Genomic DNA, 12915 nt, shown 5'->3' on the forward strand with positions numbered 1-12915 from the left:
CTCTCCAACCATACAGCTGGTCCCAGGAAAGATATCACAAAAAATCCTTGCCTCTTGTATGTTTCCCTATTTCCCTAGTCTTTTAGCCAAAGAGCCTAGTGTATAGTGATAGTAGGCTATTCAATTATCGGTTCCTCAAGGCGCTGTAACATTACAAACAAGTGCAGGATAATTTAATGACAGTTTAATACTGTAGTATTATATCAAATTGGTTTGAATGGAGCTGTTCAGATAAATTCAATAAATCGTGAGAAATTTTTCATGAAAAATATTGAAATATTTCACTTCATTTTCAAATCAAAAGTTTTTTTGGATTTCTGTTTTATGAAAAATGTTACAATTTTATACCAATTTCAGACTAAAGCATATCTTGAAATATTAGCATTTTCTACAGTGTTGTAACTCTGAGGTTGTTTTGTTTCTACTCCCAAGATATGTTGGAGCGTATTTTTCATAAGATTTAGAGAGGTTCAGCCCCAAAGGAACTGTTGGATCATCCAATTTGATCTCCTTTATAATACAAACCTTTAAATTGCACCCGCATAGCTCTGTATTAAGCCCCTAAACTTGTACTGAACTAGCACAGTGGGGCCCAACCATTTGGCCCTACAGCCTGAATCAGTGGCACATGTTTGTTCGTGGCTTGGATTCAGCTTGCAGAGCTGGATCTGATCTGTGGGTGAGCATGGTGTGCAAGGCCAGTCTGGCACGGGCCCCAACCCTGTGTGCTGGATTGGTCCCCATGCCAGATCAAGCCTGCAGCCTTGTCCCCACATGCAGGGCCATGTTGTCTGGCCTGCAGAGCTTTGAAACTTGGCAGTGGGGGAGAGAAGCTGTGTTAATTGCCACTGCTCCCTGACACCAAATGTCTGGACCCTGGAGAGCCCTATGTGTGGGATGGCAGGGCTCCCAGGGTCCAGACATTTGGACTGAACTAGAACTAGAATGTACTTTCGAGAAAAAGCAACTGGTTTTGAGCTGAAGACATTAAGAGATGAAAAATCCTCCGCTTCCCTTGGATACTTAGGTTGGACTTTCTTTCCTTCATAATGTAACCCTTTTTCACAATTAGCATCCTATATTTGGGCCACGACAGGTTTTGAGGTACTCAAGTTTTGAGGCACTAGGCAATTTTACCCTGTATTTGAAGACACCAATCTTCTCATTGATTTCCTGGGTGGATAATGTACTGATAAAAGTTATGATTTAGAGACATTCCCTAATTAAGAAGAGATGGGAATTGGGAGTTTGTCCCTCAGTTAGGGAGAGCCAGTGAGTTAGAGGTATCTAGAAGTTGTGTGCTGCTCCACAACTTAAAGTGTGTTGCTCTTTTCATTGATTGTATGTCTGTATTTACTGAACCCAGTGATCATTACAGGTAAAAGTAGGGCTTGGTTTTGTCTGTGCTGAAAGGGGTTTTGGACAAACAAAATGACACACTTATTCCCCTCCTTGAAGTTTCAGGAAAGCCCTTCACTATCATTTCCTTCTTCTCTCACCGCTGGATTTTTGGCTGGATTGGCTGCCGCTGGTATGGATGGGTTGGTTTCTTCTTTGGCTGTGGGAGCCTTATCACCATGATGACTGTCAGTCTGGATAGATACCTGAAAATCTGTCACTTATCTTATGGTAAGCTACCAGGGCATTTTCACTGAACAAATTTCTTCCTTGGGGGGAATGTTTAGGAATTTTATGACTAAATTTATGTGAATCATTCTTTATTCCCTACTTGCCTGATTAGCAGGGAAATCCCTGAATGGCAGTTTTGGCAGAAATGGGAGTTTAATTTTACAACATCTCATGTCAATGTCATTAACGATGTCCCATTGTGTTAGAGCCTGAGAGCGCCAAGGTGAAAAAGACTAGGCATTGGTTTTTATTGTCCAGGTAGAATGAAATAAACCAAAGTGAAGTAAAGAAATAACATAAATGGCAACAACTAAATTAGTACATTTAGATTTTATGATTCTCTCCATTTTTAATAACTCACGTTATCCATAGCAATGAGAGAGTAATAGAATTTAAAGTCAAAATTAAGTATTATGTTCACCCCACCTAACCTCCCACATATCCTGCTGGGATCCTGTGACCCCAGCTGACTTCTTGCCCCTGGGGCAGGGGCCTGGACTCGATGATCCCCCGAGGTCCCTTCCAGCCCCAACGTCTGTGAAATCTATGAAATAATACAGGGCATAGAATTTTTTGGTTTTCTGTATTGAATCCCTAAATTGAGCTAGAATGCATGTCTTAGAAAGATATTCAAGCCTTGATTTAAAAACTTCAAATAAAGAAGTCATGACATCTCTAAGTAAGTTTCCCCAAATGTTTATTGACTTATTAAAAATTTTTACCTGATTTCAAAGCGGAATATCTCATTTCAGCTTTTGGCTGTTGAATCTTTCTATACCCGTGTTTCCGAGATGAGAGAGCATGCTGCTGCCTGAAACCTGTTTCCCTATGAAAGTTCTTGTAGGCTGAGGGCAAGTCACCTCTTAAACTCCCTTGGATACATTGAGTAGACTCTACTCTGTCAGTGCATCGCTGCAAAGAAGAGCTTTTCAGCCTCGTATTATTCCCGTGACTCTTTGCTAAACACTTTCTGATAAACTGACACTGTATTTACCCAAGTTACCATACTGCATTTATTCAAGATGACCCTCCAATTAAGATGACCCCCAAATAATTGGATTCTATGCATGGAAAATGTACATGTTTGTTATATTTTTCCATGTATAGAATTTAATTACTGGAGATCATCTTCAATTTGTCACTGCCCCTGACTGCTGCAGTGGGAGAAAGCAGTGGCAGGGGGACAGGTGGTAGGTGAGGCAGCTGCGGGGAGCGAGGGGAGGCAGTGTAGGGGCAGATGGTAGAGGGGTCAAGCAGCTCCCCCCCACTACTGGACCCCTTGCTGCCTGCCCTATTTCATAGGATTATATACAGTAATTTTATAATACGATTATATAATATAGGGTTTTCTAAAATATATGATGAGCATATAGAGTGAGCAATGAGGCAGCATTCCCCAAACTTCAGCCCTTGCATTACCTTTAATAGTTAAAGTAATTAACAACATGATTAATTATATTTAGCAAAACCATATGGGCACATGTATGTGCTTCAAATATATTACTGAACAATTTCATATAATCAGTTACTGTGGCTTGCAAGTGGAGTTCACTTGACACCGTTTTGGGAGATGACTGAAATGGTGCATCATATAGCATATGGGATGGTGGGATACACAGTACAACCCCCCCTCTGTCCTTTAGCAAGAACCTGGCACTCAGGCAACCATGAAAACCAGAAAAACCATGCAACTGCAGCTCTCCGTATTCATGAGCACTATGGTTGCCTGTCGTGACTGTGTTAAGAAAAAACCCATGTGAAGTCAAGAAGACAGCCACTACATTTGATTTTCTCTTTGTGTTAGGAAATAACTATCCTTATTGATATTCTAAGATGTCCTCCAGGCTAGGAAACGTATCTTATTTTATGTTTATATGTTGCTCAGCCAAGTAGAGCCACTTTATAGAGTCTCATGACATCATTCTAATGTAGACACCCATCAAAATCTATTTTTACATCTGGGTTTCATGTACAAAGCTAAGTAAAATGCTTTTTCTTGGAGGGAGGAAGAAAAAAAAAGAAGTGAGAGGTCTAAAAATTCTTGGGCCTGTTCCATCTCTGTAATCTTCTCCATGAAAGAGACAATATTATGGTGATTTATGAGGAGGAATACCCTGAGAACAAACTTTAGACTAGCTAATGAAAGAACAGAAACTACATATCATCTGATTTTGGTGCCTATCCATAACTCAGATATCTAATGCCATATATTTATTGATCAAAGGGACAAACCTTTGGTGGGTACAAACACATAGTTAAAAGGCTGTGTGCCCTGAGTAAGACCCCCTTGGAGGCAGGGTTTCCTGAGAGCCTGAGAGTTGGGAGAAAAAGGGGAGAGGAAGTGGTCAATCTTACCTACTGTGGGAGTCAAAGGCACTGGCTGCTGTCTGCCTGTACCTGGCTGCTGCTACTGCGGTGTCTGTGCACCTAGCTACTACTGCCTACAGCAGCAAAGACACCCTGGGCAGCTGCTATTCTGGCACCCCAAGGCTGGTGCCCTATTCACCCAGCCCCAGTTATGCTATTCAGTGGGAAAATATTTCTTATTCAATGAAAAGAACTAATGAATACACTTCTGAATCCCACAATTCGAGGGCAATTTGCAGAAGTAGTAAGTGTCAAGTCATTTGATCAGCTGTTATTTGTACGTGTAGAATAAGGCTAAATGGGATTTTGCCATATGTGTGGGCTTTGAAATCCACCATTGTAAAGGCTGAATTGTCTTTCAGGTACCTGGCTGAAGAGGCATCATGCCTTTATGTGTCTGGTGGCAATCTGGGTCTACGCTTCTTTCTGGGCCACCATGCCATTAACTGGAGTGGGAAACTATGCTCCTGAGCCCTTTGGGACATCGTGCACGCTGGATTGGTGGCTGGCTCAGTCTTCAGTGGCAGGGCAGGCTTTTATTCTGAATATTCTTTTCTTCTGCCTTGTGTTCCCAACCGCAGTGATTGTGTTCTCCTATGTTAAGATCATTTTAAAAGTTAAGTCTTCCTCCAAAGAAGTAGCTCATTTTGACACTAGGATACAAAACAGCCATCAACTGGAAATGAAGCTAACCAAGGTGAGTCATAGATATTTCTTATCCTGATTTGTCCAACCCTAATGTCTGGGTGGAAGAGTCTGTGCCCCTACAGAGCACTGAATATGTTTTTCTACTCGGTCATGTCACCAATGCACACTGATGATCTAAAAGTGTGTGTGTTGACCTTTCTTCTCCTTGTACCTACAAGGTAGGAGGGCAAATTTGAGACAAATAAAGTGTAGTTTTGTGTGTAAGGCACCCAAATGTGGCCCTTGATATCAGGATCCAATGTGAAGCTCTGCGATAGGCTTCTGTTGTGGCTTTGAATGGTTAACTTCATCTTTGTGCCTCAGTTTCCCCGTCTGGATAAAGGGGATGATAATACTTCCCTATGCCACACAAGTTGTTGTAAGATAGGTGCCCAAGACGTTTGGTGGAGAAAGCCCTAAAATATATAAATGAGAAGCAGTTTTTTGTTATTACTTACATAAACCTTTTGGACAATTTGTATTCCTCTCTCCAGAAAGATACAAGAACATATAGGCATTGCATAGGGAGGGTACGGGGGGGGGGCACTTGTCCCCACCAAGATTGGCCACGGCCATAGCTGCTCCTGGCTTCTGTGGGTGGTCACCACCCGCCCTCACCCTTGCCTTTGACATGGATGGCGACGTCTGCAGATGATCCCTGCTCACCACTCACTGCTACCACCAACAATGCTGGTGGCTGCAGGCAGTTCACACTCGCCACTTTCTGCCATGGTGCCCCTGCCAGTCCTGGGAGGCACCAGTCATTTATGCAAGAACAGGACATTATTCTGATTGTAGGTGTTTCTTTTTTAGTCAGAATGTGTACGTAAATTTTGCCCCAGCCTTGAGATCCTGATGCAATGCCAATTGTTATAAATTTTGGGTACCCTGCCTTAGTTTTGCTATGTATGTGCTGTTTTCTCAAAACTGGACACAGTACTCCAGATGTGGCTTCACCAGTGCTGAATAGAGGGGAAGAGTCATTTTCCCTGATCTGCTGGCAGCACATCTACCAATGCAGCCCAGGATGCCGTTAGCCTTCTTGGCAACAAGGGCACACTGCTGGCTCATATTTGGCTTATTGTCCACTGTCACCCCCAGGTCCTTTTCTGCAGAGCTGCTCCTTAAACCATTTGGTCCCCAGCCTGTACCGGCGCATGGGATTGTTCTGTCCTAAGTGCAGGACTTTGCACTTGTCCTTATTGAACTTCATGAGATTTCTTTTGGTCCAATCCTCCAATTTGTTGAGGTCTCTCTGAATCCTAGCCCTACCCTCCAGTGTATGTAACTACTCCCCCCAGCTTGGTGTCATCTGCAGACTTGCTGAGGGTGCAATCCATCCCATCTACCAGGTCATTGATGAAGACTGACCCTTGGGGCACTCCACTTGATAGTGGCTGCCAACAAGACATTGAGTCGTTGATAACTACACTTTAAGCCCAATGATCCAGCCAGTTTAATATCCACCTTACAGTCCATACATCCAACCTGTACATCCTTAGCTTGCTTGTGAAAATGTTGTGAGAGACAGTATCAAAAGTCCTGCTAAAGTCAAGTGTGTCATGTTCACTGCTTTCCACATCCACAGAGCCAGTCATGTCATCGTAGAAGGCTATCAGGTTGGTCAGGCATGACTTGGCCTTGGTGAATCCATGCTGACTGTTCCTGATCACTTTCTTCTCCTCCAAGTGATTAGAAATGGATTCCTTGAGGACCTGCTCCATGACTTTTCCAGGGACTGAGGTGAGGCTGATGGGTCTCTAGTACTCTGTATCCTCCTCCTTCCGTTTCCTAAAGAGAGGAACTATATTTGCCCTTTTCCAATCATCTGGGACCTTTCCTGATCCCCACAAGTTTTCAAAGATAATGGCCAGTGATTCTGCAATCACATTAGCCAACTCCCTCAATGCCCTTGGGTGCGTGGCATCCAGTCCCATGACTTTTACACATCCAACTTTTCTAAACAGTCCCTAACCTGTTCTTTCTCACTGTTGGCTGCTCATCTCCTCTCCAAACTGTGCTGCCAGATGCACAGTCTGGGAGCTGACCTTGCCTGTGAAGATTGGGGGGAAAAACAGCATTGAGTATTTCAGGCTTTTCTATATCACCTGTCACTAGGTTGGCTCCCCCATTTAGTAAGGCTTCCACACTTTCCCTGATCTTCCTCTTGTTGCTGACATACTGTAGAAACCCTTCTTGTTATCCTGCGTATCGCTTGCTTGCTGCAACTCCAACCCTTTGGCCTTCCTGACTTCATCACTGTATGCCCAACCAATATTCTTATGCTCTTCCCTAGTCATTTGTCCAAGTTTCCACTTCTTGTAAGCTTCCTTTTTGTGTTTTAGCTCACTGAAGAATTCCCTGCTAAATCAATCTGGTCTTCTGCCATACTTGCTCATCTTCCTGCACGTCAGGATGGTATGTTCCTGCACTCGCCAGCTCTCCGGGACTCCTCTCCCCATCAGACTGGCCTCCCAGAGATCCTGCCCATGAGTTCCCTGAGCAAGCTGAAGTCTTCTTTTCTAAAGTCCAGGGTCCTTACTCTGCTGCTCTCCATCCTTCCTTTCCTCAGGATCCTGAATTCAGTCATCTCATGGCACTGCTGCCCAAGTTGCCGTCCACTACTACATTCCCCACTGATTTTTCCTGGTTTGTAAGCAGCAGGTCAAGAAGAGCAGGGCCCCAATTCTGGGTCTTGAATGGAGCCTGACTTACTGGGGTTTAGATGTAGAGTCAAATCACTGAATCATGGAAAATGAGGGCTGGAGGGACCTCAGGAGATCATCTAGTCCAACCCCCTGCTCAAAGCAGGACCAGCCCCAACTACATCATCCTGAATCCCTCCATTCAGCCCCAGAATTTCAAAGGAGGTTGGGGATGAAGTTCCCTTTTGACTGATCTATGTTTTGAATGAAATGCTGGTGGGTGACAGAAGAAAGGAATGGCTTAAAATTTTTAAGCAATTTTTGCTTCAAGAAAATGGATATCGATAGATGAAAGCAGAGATTGGGCATATTACATTATCTGAAAGGTTTTAAAAGGTTTGAGAGCAGAGCATTTCTGGAAGATTTGTGCTGTAATCACCTCTTTCCAAATGAGTTTTCTTGTACTAATATCTTTTAGGATGTGGTGCATTTGCCTATGAATTAGTGCAGTGCTGTAAAACATGCGCAACACTGTTATATAATGCCATAGAGGAGATATATCATGTTTAAATAGATCTGGGCAAACTGGCTTACTCAAAACAAGGTCTAAAAACTTTAGCAAAACTACAACATTATTTTAGTATTTAAACAATATGTCTACACACACGCACACAGAGCTGTCATAGGAAATTCCTTTACAATAGCAATTCACCCAGTAAGAGTCTGTAGAAATCGTTCACAGTATCTGCATTATGTAGCAGAGAATGAGATTCCTACTATGGCTCAGTTTAAATATTCAGCTGAAGTTATTGCTTGCAATTAAACTCCCATCAGTCTCATTTTACACTGAACTAGAGAAATGCAGCAACTGTGACTATAGCTATGGTATTCCCATAAGGCTGTCAACTTGAATCTTTGCGTGTTGCTTACAAAATGTGCATTTTTAATTCTGTTCATCCTCCAAAGTTATCAAATCATCTGCATTTTTACTTTGGAAAGTTGGCAGAATAATTTTTTTTAGCTTCCTTAACAGTCTCCTATGTTTTGTTCCCACCCTGGGCCCAGGCAGGAGCTGAGGTTGACTTAGCAGAACTCTGACTTTCCTTCTCTCTTTCTGTTATAACCATCTTTCATCATAATATATTGCCAGCTGCTCCCAAGTTGCTGGTGATTTCCTCATGCATCGTCAGCACTACCTGAAAGACAAGAAGCAGCCCTGTCTCGAATCTAAATGTAGCAGTCTATTTTCCTTTTCTTATTCCTTGTTCCCCTTGTCCTTTCTGTAGGACCAAACAGTGGAGATTGGGGAAGACTATCAGGGGCTCAGATGAGGAAAACACTGACATGCATGCACTTCCATCTGCATGCCAAATTTTCTTTCTGAAACATTGACAGCAATGACTTCAACCCGGGGCTGGAAATGTTGCTAAAAATCCTTTCAAAGACATTTGCTTAATCAGTGAAAAGAATAGCTTTGGGATTTATGTGTGTGTTTGGGAATCACGTTTGTATTCACGGTTCCTTCATAGCTGATCTCTGCGTCCTTGAGCAGGTCAACTTTGAGTGCTCAGGTATGGACACTTCTTGAGGCCTTTTAATAAGTAGCTTTGAGAAAGTCAAAGCACCAGCTAGTTTCTCTTGACTTCAGACTCTAGAAACCTGGGTTTGGATAAGTGGTCTTCAGTTTTTGGGTCCCAATTTCCCATTTTAGACACAGAGTTAATAGCACTCACTTCTCAGGGGAGCTGGAAAGCATTTGGATGGATGAAGCTATAGAAATGGAACATCAATAAAGTCTGGGAAAGAAGTAGATACAGCCTAAGCCAGTGGTTCTCACCTGGGTCGCCATGATGCAGGTGCTGCCTCTGTGGCAGCAAGTAAAACTGTCCCATGCACAAGGCTGCAGCATGTGTGCATGCTTCTCCTTCATTAAGGCTCTCTAATAGCCCTAAACCAGGAAGCAGAGCTGGAGCTGACTTGTGCTTATTATATATGTGTATATATGTGCATACACACGCACACACACACACATGTGTATACATATATGTGTGTATAATGTATATGAACACATTCAAATATTCATTTAAATTAAATTTCAAATTTCACTGGTTATTTTGGTTAGCGTATTCACCTCTAGGCTGGCTGAATAGCCTCAGGGAAAGATTTGTGCCAAGAGGATCACAAGGTTTTCTATAAGTAGTAAGTGAACGTACAGCTGCAGATAGATAAGGAAAAGGACAATGAATGACAGGATCGGTTCACCTTGCAGAACTTGTCTCCAGCTGGGATTTATTTTTTTCCATTGTGTCGTGTGCTACATCAGGTTGGCAGCATCTGTGGTAAAAGAGTGCTGTGATAGAGAATTAGTCCATAAAGAGAGTTGTTAGGTAACTTTTTGCTCTCCTTCTGGTTTATTTTTGTCTCACCAGGTGGCAGTGTTGATCTGTGCAGGATTTCTAATTGCCTGGATTCCTTACGCTGTGGTATCTGTGTGGTCAGCTTTTGGACACCCAGACTCCGTTCCCATTCCGCTTTCAGTGGTACCAACCTTGTTTGCAAAATCAGCAGCTATGTACAACCCAATTATTTACCAGCTCATTAATTGTAAATCTGCCTGTTGTCGGGCACATGGCTCAAAGGCCCTGCAGAAGAAGAGCACCTTGCAGAATACCAGGTACATTTTGGAAGTGGGGCAGCCATAAGCTTTTTCCATTCCTGAACGCTCTTGTCTTTATCTCAGGATCTTTACAGAGTGGATGAGTTGCTGCATTGGGATGGTCAAATTGTTCATCTGGCTTGGTTTCTTGTTTTTAATAGTGGTTCATGGTGGATGATATTTAGGAAAGTTCAACTCCTTCCACAACTAATCAGTTTAATTGCCCAACATCTGTAGCATGTGTTGAAGCATGGCTTCTTGAGTGTCCCTGGTGGTCATCACCTGAAGCACACTAAGACAGTTATCTCTTACAGGTTCTATTCCAAAACCCATTTAAATTATTGAAAAGATGCCTATTGACTTCAGTGGGCATTAGATAAGGCCCACAGTCTTTTTATCCCAACTAAAGACATAACCATAAAAGGTGCTCAGCACTAGGGCTGTGCGAAACTTCGGTCCCTGATTCGATTTGGTGGAGATTTGGCCTAATTCGGTGGCCGAATCTCTGAATCCAAATCCAAATCCTCTGAATCGATTTGGAGATTTGGAGAGATTCGGCAATTCAGATATAGACACAGCTTTAAATGTTTTTTCTATGTACTTCAAGATACCAGGCGGCTCGTGAACACTGCAACGCTGGGGCAGATGCAACATCCCAAAGCAGTGTCAGGGGCTCCCCAGTGCGCTCGGCAGCAGACCCAGAAGTGGACCAGAAGCACTTCTAATCCACTTCCTGGTCCACTGGGGAGCATGCAAGGGGGACCTCCATGTCTCCCCCCGCCCCAGCTCAGTGACTGGTGCCTCCTGAATTGGGTGGGGTGGACAACCAGGGTCCTCCTGCAGCTAATTGCTGAATCGGGGGGGGGAGGGCACGGACAGGAGGGGGGGGACCAGCATGTCCCTGGCAGACCTGGAAGTGGACTGGAACTACTTTTGGTCCACTTCCAGGTTTACTGCTGAGCACTCTGGAGAGCCCTCCCATGCTCCTGTGGGATGCTCCATCTGCCCCAGCACCGCACCGATCATGAGCCATGCCACTACCTCAAGGTATGTAGAAAAAACTTTTAAAGCTGTGCCTCTGTCCAAATCACTGATTCACTGAATCAGCATCGAATCTTCAGATTCGGAGTCAGTTGAATTGAATCAGGGACAGTGATCTGAATCAATGGATTGAATCACTGTCCCTGATTTAGGCCGAACCTGAATTGAATAAGGCCCATTCTGCTTAGCCCTATTAAACACCCCAAGTTCCTAGTGGAGTCTGCGGGGGCAGCATGCCTGGCACCTTGAAGAAATCAGCTGCAAGCACAAGTGTTATTCTATACAAATGTCTTAATTAAAAAAAAAATCTTAGTAAAGCTCTTTGCTTTAATAGCAGCTTCATGGTGAAACTGGGTTGAAAATGGTTTAAATCAGGACAGAATTTGGTGTTTTTGCTTCATGGGATGCAAAAATACTGGCAGTGGTATAACTAGGGTGGGGTGAGCTGGATACCAGCAACAAGCACCTGCTATTGTGGGGGTGCTGGAGTCAGTCACTCCCTGACTGGGAATCTTTGATATGTTGAGCGTAGCATTTTGTTTTAGGATAGCCAAGGGAACCAAGGAGTCTGCAGGATCTAAGTGCTAGTAGTTCATAATTCCAACTGCATCATCTGGTATGGAAACACAAAATGAATTCTTCACATCATTATATAAGCTAGAGAGATAAAAGTGCCTTTTACTGCACATTTTCAAGTGAGTTTTCCAGGTTTAAATATTATAGACTTCTACAACTTCCCCTGGGAAACTTTTATATCCTTGGAGATCTCACATGTCAGGAAGTTTTGTTTGCAGTGTGGTTAGCCATTAAAGCATACTGAAGACAGGGGTCTCATAGTACTATAGTAGCAAAATAGTCTATTGCCCTGTGTACAGTAGTATCTGTGGTATCAATATAGTATACAGAAATGGGGAAAAGTAAGACTTCATGCAGGAAATCTGTTCACTGTAATATCAAAAATCATCAGTGGGTAGCTAAGCAAAGCTTACCATCCATTATATATAGTCCCCTTCTATCATATTCCCAGTTGCCAGCCAATCTATGCATGATATCTAACCTTAGAGGGCTTCATCAAGTCTACAACTCCTTTTACATTTTAATTGGGATGTAGGAACCACCTGCCTGATCACAGGGAGCTATTGGTGGCTGCGCTAACTCACTGGTGTCTTTCAGTATCAATATAAATTTGGATTTATCTCCAGTTTGCTGTATATAGAGAAGCATATATAGGTATAGGGAGGTATAGATATATAGAGAGGTATATATAGGTGCAGGTATACAGATACCTGTATAGGTCACTTGGAGGGGCTCGGTGAATGTAATGACTTAAACTGTGCTCAACCTCTGGGCTAGACTTCCAAATAAAAGGAAGGTTAGAATATCTCCCTCTCCTTGAACACTTGAAACATGGCAGGTATAAGCCCCATGTGAGAGTTTCAGAATTTATGTATGTGTGGTGAATAAAGTGACCTAGACAGATTACTAGGTCTAGGTTCTGGATTCTAATTATTTATAAGACAGATTATTTCATGCAACATGACCACATTTTTTTTCTTCTTGTAGGTTGAATACAATATCTACAAATAGAACATCTATAGCAGTTGCTGAAACCTAGCAGGAAGTACAAAGGCAGACGTATATGGTGAATGAAAAGCTGTTGACAGACAATCATTTTCTTCTCAACTTTTTCTTTTGTAAAGAAATTAATATATGGTGATGAGTTTATTTTAATGTTTGTTTTTCTCTCGATTCCTATGTATTATGCACTATGTGCTTTTTTCATCCTAAATGGAATATCTCTTATCAGAGCTGTGTAAACAGTTAGAGGATTAAAAAAAAACAACCAGTAAAAGGTCATTTGAATTAAAAATGTAAATTTGTGTAGGCCAT

General features: G+C 42.7%; 1 protein-coding gene across 1 annotated transcript in view; it reads left to right on the plus strand.

The window, feature by feature from the left end:
* The window catches only part of OPN5 (opsin 5), a 34799-nt gene extending 22159 nt beyond the window's left edge, over nt 1–12640 (plus strand). Inside the window, exons 3-6 of the mRNA XM_090031354.1 lie at nt 1459–1629; nt 4359–4693; nt 9758–10002; nt 12589–12640. Of these exons, the coding sequence (XP_089887480.1) occupies nt 1459–1629; nt 4359–4693; nt 9758–10002; nt 12589–12640 (803 nt within the window). The remainder of the gene's footprint in view (nt 1–1458; nt 1630–4358; nt 4694–9757; nt 10003–12588) is intronic.
* Nucleotides 12641–12915: the final 275 nt, after the last annotated feature.

This window comes from Crocodylus siamensis, chromosome 1, assembly GCF_052110815.1.
Source record: "Crocodylus siamensis isolate JL-2025a chromosome 1, ASM5211081v1, whole genome shotgun sequence".
NCBI classification, from domain to species: domain Eukaryota; kingdom Metazoa; phylum Chordata; order Crocodylia; family Crocodylidae; genus Crocodylus; species Crocodylus siamensis.